The 19,293-nt window shown below is 38.6% G+C and overlaps 1 protein-coding gene across 5 annotated transcripts in view; it reads right to left on the reverse strand.

Moving 5' to 3' along the window:
• The window catches only part of LOC309598072 (putative ATP-dependent RNA helicase DDX52), a gene marked incomplete at its 5' end in the record, with an annotated part of 53,613 nt that overhangs the window by 21,912 nt on the left and 12,408 nt on the right, over window positions 1–19,293 (reverse strand). For all 5 annotated transcript variants that reach the window (XM_082328184.1, XM_082328183.1, XM_082328185.1 and 2 more), the window contains 13 exons: window positions 1,752–1,814; window positions 1,995–2,113; window positions 4,613–4,749; window positions 5,592–5,843; window positions 6,697–6,893; window positions 7,629–7,706; window positions 10,169–10,393; window positions 11,124–11,423; window positions 12,565–12,676; window positions 13,276–13,381; window positions 13,740–13,870; window positions 15,831–15,949; window positions 17,258–17,298. In XM_082328184.1, coding sequence (XP_082184310.1) covers window positions 1,752–1,814; window positions 1,995–2,113; window positions 4,613–4,749; window positions 5,592–5,843; window positions 6,697–6,893; window positions 7,629–7,706; window positions 10,169–10,393; window positions 11,124–11,423; window positions 12,565–12,676; window positions 13,276–13,381; window positions 13,740–13,870; window positions 15,831–15,949; window positions 17,258–17,298 — 1,880 coding nt within the window. The remainder of the gene's footprint in view (window positions 1–1,751; window positions 1,815–1,994; window positions 2,114–4,612; window positions 4,750–5,591; window positions 5,844–6,696; window positions 6,894–7,628; window positions 7,707–10,168; window positions 10,394–11,123; window positions 11,424–12,564; window positions 12,677–13,275; window positions 13,382–13,739; window positions 13,871–15,830; window positions 15,950–17,257; window positions 17,299–19,293) is intronic.

A 19,293-nucleotide genomic window follows, 5' to 3' on the forward strand; every position in this document is an offset into this window, starting at 1 on the left:
GGTGGTGATCCTAACATATTATTTTAGAACATTTTTAAGCTCTCGTTTTAATCTATCATGTGTTCCTTCTGTCAGGTTCGCGTAAACGTACAGAAGTGTGAAATGACCAGAACTTCAGTAAATGTAATAACTTGGGCATCTTCTAGCTTCTGCTAAGACTGATTACAGTTTTACTAGGAAGCCTGGAGACAGACTTTCACATGAAAGTCAGCATGATTAGTTGCAAGATGTGCGGATCTCTAGTTCAACTACATGTGGAATGTAAGACAGTACTATGTAAAGATTATAATTTAAACCTGATTAAACATTAGGTAACAATGTTTTCATTGAATTTACGGTAAATATTTTGGTGTACTAATTTTATAAGTTTCTTCCTGTTCATACACAATCATTTTTTTTATAAAGCAATTTCTTTTGAACATGAAAAATGTTTAACCCATTCACCAGCACATACATACTTAGACTACGTGTAATTTTAAAGTATTTATGCATATTTTAAGACAAGCGTCCAATAAACAGATTTTGTTCTATTTTAGAAGTACACCATTAACATTTAATTCTTAAGCTACCACACAGTGTCATACTTTAAATTAGCTTAACCAAGATTTAAAAGAATACTCTTTATGATGGTAGTAAAGGACCATGACTATACCTGACATATTCTTCCATTCTCCCTCCCCTCCAAATCAATTCGCTTGGCCCAGCAACAATACAAATATTCGTGAAATTGCTATTCATTGATCAAAACTAAAACATCACAGCAAACTAAACTTACTGATGAATTGCAAACTTTTCCATTAGAAATGTAAGCTGGTGAAAGGGTTAAGAGTGGTCAGACCTGGATAGCAGGCAAATATAGTAATTTTCTATATTTTAGAACATGTATGGAAAGAGATAAAATGTTATTTCATTTCATTGCATGCATTTAATCCTGAAGAGGTACTGAGCACAAAAACCTCACAAAACACTACAGGAGTTTCAGAAACTCAGTGTCTGAAAAAAAAAAGAATTACGTCTTTGAAAAATAAGGAGTAGGAATGAACTCAGGTAAGAAGTTTTATCCCAGAATGTAAAGTTGTCTTCTAATAATGAAACAAAATGCTGGGTATAACATAAGTCTGTGGAAGTTAGGTTAAGTCAGTAATCTGTTTATCTTCTGATCTGATAATATACGAAAGTTTTTCCCCATCCGATTAAAAAGATGAGATTACCACTTATATCGCATAAATCAGTTAGACATCAATGGTTCTGGAAAAGGCTTAGGGAGACTCTGCTTTGTAATTACACAGATGTCGCACGTCAGATGCCATTTAGGTTTTACTTTTCCCCGATCAAAACCAGTTAAACACAAATTTCAAAATAAGTGATCAGATTTATTCTTAGAGCACCAGAGACCACAAAGTTTCAATTCTGCCCTAGCAATAGAAAAAAGTTGTGATTTTGTCCAGAAGCATCTCATTCTGTCTTCTAAGAATACATGACTCCTTAGTTAAAGTGAGCAAATTCCAGCCATATTTTTATTTTAAAATAAAATGCTCAGAAGCATCCAAATGAGATGCCAATCGCCTAGAAATACAATTTGTAGATTGTTCCAATAATCTATCACACTATTTTTTCAGGATGCTTCCTGCTTAAGTTGTTTAGAGGAGCAGAAGCACCATTATTCTAGAATTCTAGCAATGGAAATTCTGCAGCTCATAAAAATAATAATGAAGACATGTTAAAACAGCTCCAAGAAACATACTGCTTACCTAAGTATTTGCTCTCTGACGGTTGTTCTAACTCACGGAAAGCACTATACTTGTCTCCACAATCTAGTGAATACGAGAAAAGGAATACATATACATAAAGATATTATGAATTCATGTAATAAATTTTATATTGACATAATTGCTCTGATTTTTTAAATATTAATATTTTATCAATGCCGAAAATCAAGATACATGAAATATTGCAATCAATTGCTCGTAATGGTTGTATATTTTTCCTTTTACCTCCAAAAGTAGCTGTACTTTCAGACGGCTTCTCAGCTGCAATTCCTTTAAACACAGCATACTTGTCAGTTGATGAGAGTGTCTTGTTACCTGGGAGTGGCATTAGTAAAGAAGGTACACTAAAAACAAAAGAGATAAAAGCAAAGTTCTGTAATTTATCCATAAGTAATCTGCGTTTCCAGGTTTTATTTAAAGGAGCCTCTTATTATGACTACACATTTTGGATCACTAAACCTAAGCTTGTACCCTAAAGAGTTCTTGATCAACAACCTGGTGTAAGCTACCTCAATATCTGTTAAGAATAAGAGCACGTAAACAGGCAGCTGGGTAACTGATGGGTGAATTCGCACTTTATCTCACCTAATTGTATTTCTTCAGGCCAGAAGTCAATTTTCATCCTTCTTGATTTTAATTTGTACCAAAATATGAACAAAACACTGCAGAACTTCACACCACAGGAATTTTTTGCCCAGGAGACAATAAGCACACAGACGTACCCCAGGAATCACTGCTGTTTAATTTATCACTTTGCCCAGGGCAGCGTAAGGGCAATTCTTCCTGATAGAACTAGATATAGTAAAGAGTTAAAACTGCATGAGATTTTGCCAGCCCCATACTTTCAGCTTATCTACTTTTGATTATATTTCATTACTTACTGCAAAATTAAGAGAATAAAGTGGAACCACTGTTCGAAAGGAAGGAAAGGATACCTTTGAATTTCTGTCAGTGCAAATCAGCGAGTTTAGGTGGCTATCTAATCAGCAAAATAAGGTTTAGCCCACAGTTACACAGACAAATCTTTTCACACATAAACACACTCTACTTTATATAGTAAAATTGCCATAATAACCTAACACCATGTTAGCAACTGCTGTAAGATTTAGAAGACGTTCTGTGAGAGCTTTGCTTGCCCTCCACACAAGCCCCCTTATCAGACCTTGGCAGCTCTACAGAACAACATCCTTTACATATGAATGATGCATTTTACCTCTAGTTTATGTCATTCAGTACTATGCACATTGAAAACGTGAATGAATTTCTATGGCATTCTTTGGCCTGAAGCAAGAATCTTTCCAGAGCCATTTAAATCTCCTTATCAGCAGCCTACAAGCAACATACAATCCTAGCACTTGCACACACGTGCTAATGATGGTCTGGGATGCTTGCAGACAGACAGTGCAATGTCAAAAAAATATAGCTTATGGTAATATAATTAAATTTCACATCACTGCAAAACAGCCTATTAGATATGCAATCTTGGCCAATGCAATGGTTAATCATCTGTACTCTACAGATGGCTTTTTTTTAAATAAAGCTCCATAAGCAATTAGATTATAGCTCATTGTAACATTCTGTTCAAAACCGAACGCTTTTACAACTGAATAAAGAGAACTGCTGCAGTGAAAAAGAAACACCATTTTTTAATTTTTTTTTTTAATGATCCTCTACTTCCCATTGTGGAATTTACAAACGATGTTTCTGTTAAAACTTTCGGTAACAGAACAGCTTTAACTGCAAAATGACGTCTAACACAAATTAAGATAGACTTAAAAGAGAGCACCTTCAGATGCATGTGGCATCGGTTGACATCAGCAAAATTTAATTTCTTACATAGAATGCTGTTAGGCGCGGTGTAACAGAACAATTTGTTGTAGTATCCCCATTTGACGTCACTGTCGAGGAAGCAACTGGTAATCACTGCTTACCTGGAAAGCGCTGCTTCTATTTGCAACTAAGAACAGTCATTTCAACACACAGAAAATCTGTACGTCTACAATCAGACACCTGGGAGGTACATAAAAGTTTGCCACGTGCAGTAGAAGGAAACAACACTGACATTTTGTAATCACAGGACTTTGAAAGACTAATTGTAAACTCTCAAAGGGAGTAAACATGCTTACTTATTTTGTTATAGAAAATTTGCTTGATCCGGAATTATGTTTTGGCAGCCTCCCAAATGAAAAGCCAGGACTGCTGAAGTCTGAATGAGACTTCAACTGAGATTTATAGTCAGTTATTGAAAGTTTAAGCACTGGCCAGAGAAATGATAGAAATAACAAAAACCCTGTCCACTGGAGTTCTCAGTCATTTAAGAGTATGATGTTGTGCTCTTTGCATGAATTTTTGGGTCCATATTCAGGGCCTGAAGAAAGACCTTGATGTCAGCAAATGGTTTCTATCAACTCCACCAAACATGGGGTCACACTTTTAATGGAAGCACACAGCACTAAATGCAGAACTCCTCTGTCCCAGTGTATTTTTTTCTGAATAGCTTTATGTAAGATTTTCACCTGAATGCACAGTATGAAGTAACTTTCAATTGCCTGTGCAGTGGTATGAGCACTTGAAAAACCTATCTCCATACCTTGTAAACGCAATTTACCTCAGCATGATGACTAGAATGCCAAAGAATGGTCAACCACCTATGGCACATCAAATGTCATTTTTGATTCAGAAAGCCTAATTGCAGTTGTAACAACCTTCAAAAGAAACTGTCAGAGTCAGTCAGGTGACAGAAGAAAATTACAGGCTAGACAGCTACCCACAAAAGAGGAAAACATTTCATTTCCTAGAGGAGTTCTAAAATACCAAAGGGGTGGAAATCAAAGATCTGCTACCTGCTCCGGTGCTGTGAACTGGCTGCTTTGGAGGAGCCAGCTACATCCCCTTGGAAATCAGTGAAAGAGTCATCTAGTGAGCCAGACTTTGAAGCATCTTGAAACTCCTGGAAGTCATCATCTTCTGGTTTTACTACCTGAGTTACAAACAACATGTAAATTGCTATACTGTTGTCTTTTCAAATTGTCATATAGCATGAAAGCAGTTCAGAGTAGCGTGATCGACTTAAGAGAAAAAAAAAAAAGGCAAAAGACGGAAAAAATCTTTCAACATCAGCAGGCAAAATTAGCATGGTCAGTGTTTCTGCTTCACCCACACCTCGCCTGACTCAAAACACACACGAGGTGTGCAGGACTGCAAGCAGTATGCATGAAGAACGGGTGAATAAGGAACTCTGCTCCTTTCACATTAAATGTATTATTGATCATAGCCATGTAATCTTTTAATACAGGACAAATATTAATAATTTAAATCAATCAATAATTTAAACATCAATACACGCAGCAAAAGCATCAGAAGAGATATTTTCCGAAGAAGGATGAACCGTATTTGCAAACAGCAAAATTTATCCCCCACTTCATTTACAGTGTTGTAAACCAAAAGGTTTTCATAGTTCTCAGCTTCTCCTGAAAAATCTCACTTATTTTACCAGCTAATAGTCTGTTGTATTGTTTAACCTAAAATTCCATTTTATGTGCATTACAAAATCCTAACTACAACTAAAATCCTCTTTCAATGCAATTAGTTTGTAATGGAGAATGCTTTTGTACCTCTTCTAATGCCACCAGAATGAAATGGAAAAAATAAAAGAACATCCTTAGTGGCATGACTTCATGTTTTCAGATGTCACGTGCTAGATTTCAGCTCCATTTTTTGCTGTTTACTTAAAGCCTGTTGCCACTACATAGCTTTGAAAGAGTCAGGTTAATTCGCTTTCCAGGAGAATGGAGATTTGCCAGGCAACAAGAGGGAGCGAACCTGACTGGGCGGCGGGTAGGATGGCACGAATCCTCCCGACGGCTGTGCTGCAGCTCCGCCCGCTGGTGCCGTGATGTTCATTCCCATCACTGCCGGCCCAATGCTAAGAGGCATGGAGACCGGCGGTGCGGAGGGCATCAGAGGCTGCTGGCTCACTGTGGCAGGCAGCGGCATTGGAAATCCAGTTAAAGTAGGAACGGGGGCAGCTGGAAACTGGTTTAACACATCAGGACTCACTGCAGGTATTCCTCTCTGCAAAGGCAGAAAAGCAAAGAGAAGCATATACACATGAGCACATCAACAAAAAGGCATGTTGCATTCTCACCCCAGTTTCCAGTTTGTATTATTGAAATCATGGAAGAGCAGGGTACTGGTCAAGCTTTGAGTAAACCTTCCAAAGCAAAAGATGCTATCAAGAGCCTGTATAAGTGAATCCTGTTCAACACCCTGACTGCTGGAGTTACGCAGAGGGTACGATACCTGTCTGGGTGGGCAGAAGCATTTGACAGCGTTCTTTTTCAGCTTTTAGTAAACCAATCTGGTAAGTGCTGCCAAGCCAAGCGATCGTCTTTCCTACACGCCACTCCAACAAGACACCTCAGCTTCAATATTCACTGCTCAAGATACTCTTGCCTTAGCTTTCATAGAGGGCTGGTATTTAGAAACAAAATCCTAAGAGATGACACTATGCTGACAAAGAATGAAAGCCTAAAATTAACGCTCCAGTGGTTCAGCAGAGAGGCAGCAAGTCTAGCTATTCGCAGACTAAGGGATACCTAAACCATATAGCTTGAGGAAAACAGATGCGCATACAACAGAAGAAAAACAGCCAGTATTTTCTACTAGAAATACATGTACATGTGTTTGGTAGGTATATCTAAGAACTACCGTCAACTGACACTAAAGAAAGGAGTAACTGAAACGTAAGTGCAGGGGATGAAATTATAATGCCACTGAAGTTACAAGGGGAGGTTCTCTGGACTTCAACAGAAGTAGTATTTCGCTACAGGTGTGGTATACCAGCCACTTGTGCTAACATGCAATCTATGGCAGATTCGTTAAGCAAACTGCCTTTTTGCACTAATCGCCAAAGTGTTAGTCATACCTGAGTTACTGCTATCATAGCCAGGACAGAGTAGAGCTCTTCTTTTGTGAGCTTCCCAGGGGTAGTACGGTTGGCTAACGCCCATATCTGTCCAAGAGTCTCTCTGGGCAATCCAGACGACATCAGTATGGGATAGAGTTTAGCTGTATCTATTCCAGCAGGAGTCAAAGTGGTTTCTAAAATTTTCTTATACAATTCTGTTAAGAGGGAGTCAGTATTAGACAGTGACAACTGCTGTTCTCAAGTGAATTTAAGATTCCTTTTCTATTTTGTCTCTAACTCAGCATTATATCAAATTAGCAACACACAAAGCGTAAGGTGAGGCAACAGCATTCTGGCATCGTATTGTATCATCACGTTTCATCTAAATGCATTATTGGATGGTCTTCACAGATAAGTTTAACACAAGCAAATAAATATTTTATATAAAATACAATTAGTGCTCAATTTCAAAACATGTTTCTTTAATGAAATTGCAGGATAGTCCATATAAAAAGATAGTTAACAGCTTTATGTATTTAAACCTCAGTGTGATCAATATTTAGTACAGCATTTCGTTTTCTATTTACTATGTAATTTGCATATCTAAGAAAAATAGCCTTAAGAAATGAGCCTGCTTAATTACATGACATGCCAAAAACCAGACTACCCATGAAAGCAGTATTATCAGCAATGCAACCTCTACTAGCATAATCTGCTGTCAGAATTCTAGATTAAACGTTTAATCTAGAAATTCTAGATTAAACATTTAACGTGCTTGAATAAAATCCATACTTCTTCAAATGCAGATAAAGCCACCATAAATATGTAACGTATCAAGGATTCATTTGATGACTGAAGAGTAATGCTTTGATCAATAAATGGCAACACAAGCACACGTACATTCACACCTTACATTGCCCACTTGGCTAAATGCCCGCTTTCTTGTTTACCTGGGACCAAGCTATCGTTGTAAATCCAAGGTGGCATCATTTGCTGAATTGGGTCCTGTGAAGGGAATACTCCAACTCCTAAACGTATTCCATTCAGTAAGAAAAAGACAGACAGTTGTATTAGGATATACAGATTCAGACTATAAAGATCTTTGAGACTAGTTCATAGCTGGTCAGTATCATTTAGCATTTCAGGCAAAGATTTCAGATAGGAATCACTGTGCTCAGAGGAAAAACAGCTACTGCAGGAATATGTATTTCAACATAATAACTAGAATGATTTGGCAGTAACAGGAAGAATATAGTTATATACATAATGAAATGAGGAGCTCCTCATTTACCGTCCTCTTAATTTCTAGTTGTACAGAAGCTCAAGTCTCATTGTCCCTTAAAATTTCAAAGCAGCAGTTCTGTGCCATATCAAATTTAGTCTTTCCCATCAAGTACATGCTATTAGGGCTACCTGTGGAATAAATAAGTTCATACCTACCAGAAGAATCACAATGTTCCACCAGAACATCCTTATCGGGGAAATCCACAAACAGCCTATTAGACTGAATCTCAGCAAGATCTTACCCCATGTTCACAAAAACGTATCCATTGCCCCATTGCTCCTCGTCTTCAGATCCAGAAGCCTTCCCTACTACAGGCTTTCATAATGTGATCTGCCACACTTCACTCCCTGAGAATTGGTTATTTTCTTCTCCACGGTGTGGACTCTTCCCCTCAGTCTCATGGTTTTACTTCCTATCTAGCTCCCTTCTAAGCAGATTTTATGCTCATCTTGAATGGAGCTCTGACAAAAATCAGAATCACTTCAGGTTTCATTGTCTTTCCCAGTGCCCTTGCATCTCCTCCTCTTCCACATGGATTCTCTCCTGGCTGCAGTCTAATTTCTAATCATCCCACAACTCCAAGCACATTTTAATATAAGCAATTCCTTCCATTTCACCAGCCAAGTAAAATAAATTTGCTGCTTCTTCCAATCTCATTATTCTTCAGCTTTAACCACCCTTCCACCCGCTTCTGCATCCTACTGATTCTTGCTTCTCACCCTTGAACCTCTCTGATAAAATTCAGCCCCTTAAAAATCAAATAATAGGAGAAGTGAAAAGGAATTTTCAGCCGTATTTAGTTGATAGATAGGAGAGTCTTACTCAAAACTTTGATAATATCCAGGTGACTAAGGGTCTGCCATTTTTCAGCAGTATCGCTTAACTACTAAACTTCTGTTCCTCACAAAGTATTTCAGCTCATCCTTCAAAGCACCCTTACTAACATTAGGAACTATTCTTAACTATTGTTGCTCTGCATAATCACCTCCAACACCACCTTCACCTGCAGGCTGTATTTAAGCTTGCTCTGTCCCACACTCTCAAACAAGGGTAGTTTCCTACCTCCCTCTGTCCCCTCCCTCTTTTTTTTTTTTTTTTTTTTTTTAAATCAGGCATCAGATTGTGTTAGATTTGTACAAAATGAACAATGCAACTGACTGACCCATGAACAAATGAACAGCTCCTATTTCATGCTGTATATTGTTTAAAGTTAAGTCACTTTCAGCAATTTACTGTGTATTACAAAGCCCCTCCACTTACTAAAAACGTCCATTCAGACCATTTAATGTCATCCAATAATGTTTCTCAGATATATTGGATAAGAAAACACTTGAAAGCAACATATCCAATGCCTGAAGAGAGGAACACGTGAGTTTATTAATAAAAAGTTGTGGTACTTCTAGGAAAGAAATAACTGCTTGAGAAAGTGCCCGATTCAATGATCTACAGACCAGGAGCCTTCTCCTCTCACCCCCCAGTCAAGTGAGATTACACAAAGGGCTACATTTATTTTTATCGTACTTGGCTACAGCGGAGCCCACATTTCATGTAACCCTTAAGCACAACATCAGAGCACTAATCAAGGTGCACCAGAGACCCTGCATCTATTTTGACTGGAATAAAACAAAACCAACCCGTCAATAGTCAGCTTTAATGAAATCCAAACTGGAACTAAAGCTTGCTTAAAGTTTTCACTTAGTCCAGCTTTTGAAATTTTGACCTCTAAAGCACAGATAGTTTTAGACACAATGCATATGAGCAGCAAATTGTCTAGGAAACAAGTATTAACTAGCTAAGAGTTTTAACCTAACAAGATTTTATCCCCTCAAAGTTAAAAGATGAAAACCCACCATGACACTGACCATCTTTAGTAATGTTTCCTTAAATAATTTAAAAAAAAAAGAATCTTTAGAGAGCACATCATTTTTTCCCCCCCAAGAAAGAGGACAGACTGTTTTAAAACAGCAGAACTGATTAAACAAACATGTTAAAAGTGATTACAGCAGTAAATTCACGTGGAAAAAGTTCAGAGCAAAATCATAGTTGTTATACTTTTAGCAAGGAGCAGGAGGCACTGACATATTACTCAAGCAGGCGTTCAGAGCAAAATTATGCAGGATTGGCCTTAGAATTAGCGTACAGAGTGTTAGCATTCAAGCAGCATCTTATTAGATTTAACTTCTGTCAAATATTTCATTTGCTCACCACACTCTTCAACTGCTATGTTTTGTTCTGAAGCCTTGTGCACCTCTGCAGCAGTGGTACCACTTTCATGTCCACCTACAACATCCCAGTCATTGATGGTTAGACTGGGATGAACTTGGCTTGCAGCTGAGGCTTTGTGCCCAACTTCGGATGTTTTAAGTTTGGTTTGCTCTTGTTCAGATTCATTTGAGCCATTATCTAAGACTTTCTCCTCCAAGGAAGAGCCTGAATAAACAGCAGGAGGAATTATTTGTATTCTGTTATTAACCACCCAGATGCAATTCCACACTTTCAAAGGAAAAGTCTTAATGGTACCACTGATGAGTTATCAAGATGAGTATCCGTCCCAGCTCAGACCAACAGCACCACCCTGTTCAAACACTTTTATAGCCTGATTCTGCCCTTTACTTACCATGCATACACAACAAATTCAACAAAGAAAAAGCAACAAGTAGGAGAAGGAATACAGGAAACTATTTTCCGTATTAGGATTACAGTTGCATAATCATCTAGGCATCAGTAGCAGATGTGTCCAATATCTACTTATATCTGCAAAATTCTTCACGTTAATCTCACCGACATCCATTTAGCCTCCAACAGAGGAAGCCCAGAAGTGCTCCACATTAGCGTAATAGTTATTTTTTATACCACCATCTCAACTGTATCTTTTTCTACTACACAGACTTAGGAAGGTGCTAGCACACAAGACTTAATTCACTTAAGATCAGCCATATTTAGCAATCTTTGGATCCACACATGACTTGCTTTTACAGTGCAGTTCTAAGGGATGGAAGAAGAGGACTTAAACAATCTTTTCCCATGGATCACCAGGTTTCTACTTAATTGTCTACATATTACTTCTTTCAGCCAGACTGAAAACGCCAACAAAATAAGTAAAAACTCTGTGCACTCTATGACAGAAGGTGACATGTAAAAAAAGATACTTTAAAGTTACCTGTTTTATGGATACTGGGTGAAGATGCAGAGGTAGGAAAATAAGGAACCTGCCCAGTTGTACCATGCAGGATGGATAACACTGGAGTCTGGGTTGGAGGGAGAGGTTGGACCACAGCCTTTTCTGAAAGCAGTTGCCCAGCCTCAGTAGCAGAATGGAAAGGCTGAAAAGGCTGAGAGGTGGGTTGAGGCACCAGTTTGGGGATTTCAACAGGCCCTTGTATAAAGTCACTAAATTCTTCATCATCGAGAAAAGCAGAGTGGGAAATAGATACAGCAGAATGGGATGATGTGGGATGATCTGTAAAATGGAATGAACACACAATGCAAAGTGATGAGGAAAAAGGTTCACAGGTGGGAAGGTAGGAAAAGTGGCAAATACCAGGTATACGCAGCAAATGGGCGAGGGGAAACAGCAGTGGATGCATTATTTGACAGTGATGTGTAGAGTTATTGTTGTCAGCGTAACACACAAAGGTAAAACTGAGCAGCCACTTCCAACCATGCGTCTTCTCTCCCAGATTTTGATGATGTAAACACTTTGATTGAAACTTGATTCTTAACGCTGGCTATGGAAGTATTCTATTTGTTTTAAACAGACTGGATCAAAACAAATCAAGAAGTAATATTGCAAACTGGACATAATGGGGGTGTGCATGGGGGGACGCTGTCCCTCAAAGGAGTGTTTTATCCTCAAAAGCTCAATAATATATCATAAGATATGTAAGAAATGTGTACTCATTAGACAATTTGCTGTTTGATCCCTTGCATAGTTACCCATTTTAACAGAACTGACACAGGATGGGCACACCTACAGACAACGGAAAACTGTCAGAAACCACCTGTAACTTCAAAATTATGAAAGAGCAAATCCACAGTACTGATAAAGATTTTATACAGGAAAAAGCTTGTCTAGCTAAGCTTTGTTTCAGGCTAGACACAGAACAAACTATACTACAACCCACAGGAAATCTTTAGTAGCAATTGTTACAAATGTAGTAATTAGTGAGAAGAGAATACTGCAGGCTTCGGTTTGACCACGCCCCGGCAGTGGTACACAAGTAAGCTGTTACAGTACACTGAAGTCATTATACAACGTTTTGATCATTCTTAGCACTTGTATAGCACTTCTCAGCTTCAAAAGCACTCTGCAAAACATTAATTAATGCTTTGACTGGAAAAGAAAAAACGCATTATCAATTTCCATGATATTCCATATTAAGCTTTCTTTTAAAGATTTCAAGTCTTCTAATAAAAGCTGATACCTAATTTTTCACCTCACCAAGCAAACAGTTGCTAGAATGGCACTTTATTTCACAAAACAGTTAATCCACTCACTTTGTATCACCAAATAAAAATACTTCCTGGAATTAGTTCCCCCTGCTGAGGATTTCAAACATTAGAGTTTTATTTTCAGTTGGAAGATGAGAAAAATGACAAACCTGGCTTTTTTGGATGCGATGCTGGTGTTGGGTGCATTTTAGCATCTCTAGAAAAACCATCTAAATTTCCTTTAATGGCTTCCAAAGCATCATCCCTGCTTTTTTCACCTGTCTGAAACACCACAGAACACATTTTGAAAAACTCACAGAACAGCTCCGTTTTCTTTCAATTTCCACACTTCTTCAGTACAAAAATTAGCAATGCCTGCTGTTAGATTAAACCCTTCTTTCTCCAGCAGTGCCTTCCTGAAGCATATCAACAATAACTCCTATATTTAGAAAGCATTTATTTTGCAGACTACACCATAACAGTGTTTCTCAGTCTTTAGACACAGCTTTATGCACAAGAACAATAAATAAACCTTACTCAGCTATTTGTACTGTTGCAGAGAAGAGCCTTTGAGCTCACTGCAAGTGTCCAAAACTTTGGATAAAGTTAACAAACAAGCAACCAAACATTCTGTATTCTAGAATCTCTTCCCAAATGTTACACACCAGGTTGGTTTATTTTTCAAAAGCTGATTTCATTTTCAATACCAGGCTTTGTTTACATTACACCAAGAGGTGTATCATTACACTGACTTTTCCAAATATAATCTGATGTCTCACATAAGTTCCCCACTTATTTGCTTGTTGAAAGAGACCATCCCTTTAAAAGCCATTAAGTAAAGCCTGAAGAAAGAAACACCCCACTTATAATTTAGGACATACCTTAGGTTTCACACTGCTTAGGAGTCTCAGCTTTTGTTTCTGCTCTTCAAACTGGCGCCGTTTTCTTTCTTCTTCTAAGAATTTCTGTTGGTGCTCAAACCTCTTCCTGAAGCAAAATGATAAAAAAAAAAAATCTAAAAATCATATAGGTTGGAAAAGACCTTGAAGATCATCAAGTAATGTTCATGTCAAGCTTCTGCTTCATTTATTTATTTCTTCTGTCTCAAATTCAGATGGCTTGGTGCACACATTTCCACTCTTACTCAGAGCTGTATGACAGCCACTACTAACTTCATAGATACCCTTCAAATGCAATGGAATGATCTCAATAATATTCTACAGCCCTAAATGGACTACTTTTCTAGAGAAACTATCAATATTTTTATGTGTGGACTACCCCTCCAGACTACACCTCCCCCTTAAAAAAAGAAGAATTTCCCAAGAGTCAGGAAAGCGCCACTTACTGTTGTTCCTCTGCAAACTGCTTCTGCATGTCAGGGGTGTACTGCGGGGCTGCTGGGCGCATTCCCAAGAAAGAAGCCTGTCCCATGTAAGGCATTCCAGTTGCTGGCATCGGCCCTAAGGGCATGCCACCCTAGAACAAAATAAATAATACAACTCTAAGATTTTTTTTTTTTCTCCCTAAAGAAAAAGCCAGACCACTAGCAATTACACCCTGCCAAATTGTGAACCAGATAGACCTCATAAAATTAAGAGCATTAAGTGTAGCTGGATGAGCAGTCTCTGAGCACAGACTAGCTGTTACAGAAGACAGCATTGGTCATTCAGTAGATGGCACTCTTCCCTCTCCATAATGAGTTACAATTCTGAAAGGATTTTAAAAGACAGGACAGCCTTCTGGTCAAATGCAAACATCAAGACTTCAAATCCATACAACCTACCTCAAGAGCAGGAACGTTACAGGCATCCTACAGTGCTACACATGGTTCAGTACCATGCTTTTGGGTTTTCTTGGGTTTTTTGTTTCCTATTCTAAGTGACTGCATAATACTTTTAAATTCCATGCTGGAGGTACACACTCCTAACAAACGATGGATGCTGGCAAAACGTGGTCTAAACATTTTGCACACATAGCTTATCCAGGGGTCTAAGGGAGGGAGACGGTGTACGACAACAGCCACGAGGAGACTTGTCTGAATAAATTGCATCTGTATTAGGAACATTTGCTGAGAAATATATTCCGGTACAGTTATAGCAGCAAAGCTTGCCTAATACAGAAGGGGCCAGAAAATAATTTACTTTTCTTACCATTCATTTTGTATTTGGTATCAGAACACGCAGGAAGAGAACAAAAGTTGTTTATTATTTTTAGACCAGCTCTCATAAAAACATCTTCCTACTATAAATTTTACAAAATTAATCTAATAAATGCCAGGTGGGGGTGGGAAGGGAAGGGAATGTAAGGAGATAGAAAGATACAATAAATTCAATTTGTCACATAGCAATTTGGCTACAACGCTATGCCAAAACATTACATTTCAGCAAAGTGCAAATTTGTACATAAGCACGTATGGTGCTAAACAGAAAACAAAAGATTAAAAGAGAGAAAACATAATATTAGTTACTCATATTTCATTCTTATTCCTCAATTAGCAACAGCAGAGTTAGAGACAGCATTACTTTAAGCAAGAAAAAGAATAAGGATGAAACACAGGAAGTAGGACAAATGGTAAAACCGGTCACGTGCGAAAATACAGCACATGTAAGAGACTCCTTGCTCCCTAGAACAAGGTATTTAAAAAGAAAGTTTATGAACTGCCACCTACACTCAGGAAACTTAATTCTATTAACTCCAGCATTTCAGTTACAAAAGGATAAAACAATTGAGTGAATTGGTCATGATCAATCAGATTGTGTACACAGTCACTTCTTACCAGCTTACAAAGGTCTCATTGAAAATACCATACAATATGCCACCTTAACGGTAAGTACATAAAACCAAAGCAAAAGAAGAAAAAGCATGAAGCAAAATTAAAAAGACAGAAGAGGTATGTTGTGGGAGTTTTGATTTATAATTACTTTACAATTCAATACTATTACTAACCACACTTTGGAGTAGGTGGTATCTGGTAGCTTTTCAACATCTTGTTGATGCTTTTGTTTCCTTTTCTGTTCAGAGACCATGTTTCTCTTATCACACTTTGGTGTCATAACATGTATAATGAAAGTTCAGATTCCAACATCTTTGAGTGGCTATAACGTTCGAGTTATTTAAATATTACTGATACTGTCCTTGCACTACACCCTCATTTCTCTCTACTCTACAACAGAGAGTAATGTATGCCACACTCCCCCACTCTCTCTATCCAGATGCCAACGAAACTTGGAGAATTCTTTACATTACCAGAAATATCTTCAAAGAGAATACTACAAAATATGAAGTCCCACTAGGGACTAATACCCACACTTCAGTTTCTCGCCAAGTTCCACCCTCTTACCCCCACTGCAGTTGTGAGAGGACTATGGCATCAGCTGCCACCTTTCAGACAACCACCAAGGTATCTCATTTCAGTCCACGTTTCCTTGCCACGCACCTGCATGGTCATGGGTCCAGGAGGCATCTGAGAACCGTAATTCATTCCCATCATGCCTGGCATATTGGACTGCATGACAGGAACCATTGGAAATCCTTGCTGTTGCATAGGAATCATCCCTACAATAAAACATTAAACAAGGTAAGTTCCCAGTTAGTGTTAAAGGGTTCGGGGTTTTTTTTTAACTAAATCAGCAAAGGAAAAAACTCTCAGTCTTGCCGGACTGTTTAAAAAATAAAAAAATATGCTACGCTGCAGGCAGTCACAGAATTTCCTTAGTTTAGATATTGGCCACTCTAAGGGAAGAAATGTTATGGGGCTTTCCCAATAACTAAGCAGATGAATCCTCCCACCATCCTAAGGATTCTCTGTGGGTTTCTTCCCGTATGATTTTTGAAAGGGTCATTTCCAATTAACAAGATTTAATTAACCAGCTTGACTGCTGCTGATAATCGTCATTTCTCTTGAAAGGGAAAACTTACAAACTGGCAGCTTTTGAAGATAAGTCTTGGGAAATAAACTCATCATTTCACAACACAACTTCACATTCTGATCTGGCTGGATAACTTGTCTGTAGGTTAATTAGCCCACTACCTATATTAGAATGGTTACAATGTTTGTCAGTAAAAGCTAAACTTCGACAAAATTGGACAAATCAAGCTGGAATGTATTAATTCACTGAATAAAGCCAAGTGGATTATATTTCAGTATTTTCATATCTCATATTTTGCTGTCTTGGGAGACATACACTAACACACATTTGTTACCAGCACGCCGTGAGATAATTATAACTGTGCATAACTGAACATCACAGGCAAAAGCACTCTAGGAGGGATGTGACACACTCAGGAATAATCCATAAATCAGTCCCTGAGACTTTTTATAAGAAAACTTTCCACTTTCCCTACAAGTTCTCTCTGTATTTTCCATTAATTAAACAGCACTGCAACAGGAATGAGAACAAAGGTAATTTAAGGCTGAGGCTCCCCTATTGTATTAATACTTTCCACAGAGGTTGTGACTCTTGTCCCAGGGTCTTGCTGTGCTTTGTAAATATTTACCAGGTCTTGCAACACCCACACAATATGGGCATACACAGCTGGTAGATGAAGCATAAAGAGGTTAAATACCACACTCAAAATGACACAAAAATCTTAAAGGCGAATTCAGGTTAAAAATGGAGATATAGTTTTCCTAGATCTTTCATCTAGCATTCTGGTAACACTGCTTCTTCAACTTTGCATAGAAAGTTTTATAAATAGAGTTGCAAGAGTCAGCTTACCAGTATTGAATTCAAGGGGAAAAACAGCTATGGAGTTCAATTAATAATCATGCTTCTGAGCATCAGTGCAGAACTATTTTAAGTTGTTTAATGTATCTAAACAAAGCAAAGAACTTTGTGCTCAAAATGTTAAGTTCATACATACCTTGAGGGGGGCCTAAACCACCTGCAACAGGAAACATGAAGCTGGAGGAGGAAAAAAGGGTACGTGAAAGTCTACAATTTTAGTGCAAATATAAATGAATGAAAAAGCTACTTCGACTTGCACGTCAGCACCACCACCCAAAGCCTCCCACCTTCTGCTCAGCGTATTCATCTGCTCCTGCAGCTCTCGCAGAACCCAACCCCACTGCAGGGAAGAGGCCACCCCTCCCAGGGATCCCCCAAAGCACCGGAGAGTCCCACCAGCACCGTCAGCACTGTCGCAGGATGCAAAGCTAGGGAGAAACAGATCTTATCTTCCACAGCAGCACTAAAATGGCTTTGACTCATCGACATCACCCACAAGAGAGTTTCGGCACCTACGCAGGTTGGTAACAGGTCAGTTTGTTAGCGTAGGCTAGGCCTTCAAGCACCGCAGAATGAATAAGCATCTCCTGTTGGAAGTATCTGATTCAGCAAGACCATTAACTGCACCAGACAATAGTTCTCAGCAGAGAAACAAACTACCCATGAAATCCCACCACTTCTGCATTCTTCCCCCCTTTGAAACACTAAGCATCACAAAATAATGGAGTTTCTGTTTTCTCGATTGCATCTAATTACAAGAAAAACAGTGCCTTGGAAAAAATATTCATTCAAGTATCAAGAGCCAAGCGCACCTGGAGGAAGAACTTAACATTTCAACTGAAATCATAATGGAAATTGCTAGCTCTCACTTTCAAACAGAAGCATGTGCTGAGCTGCCAAACAGCAAAAAAGGACTTAGTTTAAAAGTCTCATTTGCAAGCAACTCTCAGAAACCCACGTCAGCAGTAATTTACCAAACGAGAACCTCACTTGGTGTCCCAGGCAGCTATTACATCAAAATACCATGAAAGAGAAACACACTTATAGATATTCAATATTCCTCAGCAAAAGGGGGGATGTAAAAGAAACTGCCTAAGAGTAAAGGAGAAAATGTTATCTCAAATGACTGCAGACAGTTTTTCAAAACCTGCAGGAAGTTCCGAAAGCCAACCTGGTTTATAAATATAAAAGAGCTGTGTAATATGAGTACTAAGATAAAATAAGGAATTTAAATTATGCATTTATCCAGGAGCAAATTGCACCTACCCACTACACAGACAGCAGGTTACACGGTCACCAAGACAACCCATATTACTCTTCATTTCATCCTCTAACTCAGAATCTTCTTAATACCGAAGCTGCTTCTTTTACCATGACCACTATGTGCTAATTTCTCCTTCCACAACTAACACACACCTACGCCTTCCACCGGGCCCAGGTCTTATCCTCAATCACCACAATTTTTGGTTTTTCTCTCTGAAGTGCTGTGCAGATGCACACTACCTCATCTCAAAACAAGCGCTGAGCTTCTCCGGATTGGGTTCAGTTCACACAGTTCACACCACGGCCAAGGTCTATTCTACTGACCGGTGTTCAATTCGGTCATTTTTAATCCATTTCTTAGCATACAAATATTAACACCATGAAGACAAACAGCTGACTGAAAATCACAGAGGGACCCATGACTGAACTCAGGTGCTGGTCAGAAAAGCTGTTTTCTCCACTCAGGGGCTGAAGCCCAGTGCATTAACTGGATTTTGCCTGCGTTTGGTTTCACCTATGGAAACAGTTGTCAGTACAGAGTGCCTCCTCGGCAAAATACCCCCTTAAAATGTGTGCAGGTTCAGACGTGTAGAGCTCCTGTCGTAAGCCAGATCTGCACGTGCAGCAATTTCAGGCATCTTAAAACACACACCATTCTTAGTTTAGTCAGAATGATGAAATATTAAACATTATTTTTTAAAAGCTCACAAGTATTGAAAAGTGTTCATAGCTTCGTGTTTTCCCTTCTTATTGGGGAATGCGGTCAACAAGAATTCTTCCAAATCAGCAAACGTAATGTAAACTGAACAAGCATAGCAAGGTACCACTGCTTGTTGGAAGCAAATAAAGGCCAGACTATTAAATATTTATCCCTTTCTACAGAGCTCCTGATTTATTTATAAGTCTCTG

Source organism: Platalea leucorodia (assembly GCF_965183815.1).
Source record: "Platalea leucorodia genome assembly, chromosome: 16".
Taxonomy (NCBI): domain Eukaryota; kingdom Metazoa; phylum Chordata; class Aves; order Pelecaniformes; family Threskiornithidae; genus Platalea; species Platalea leucorodia.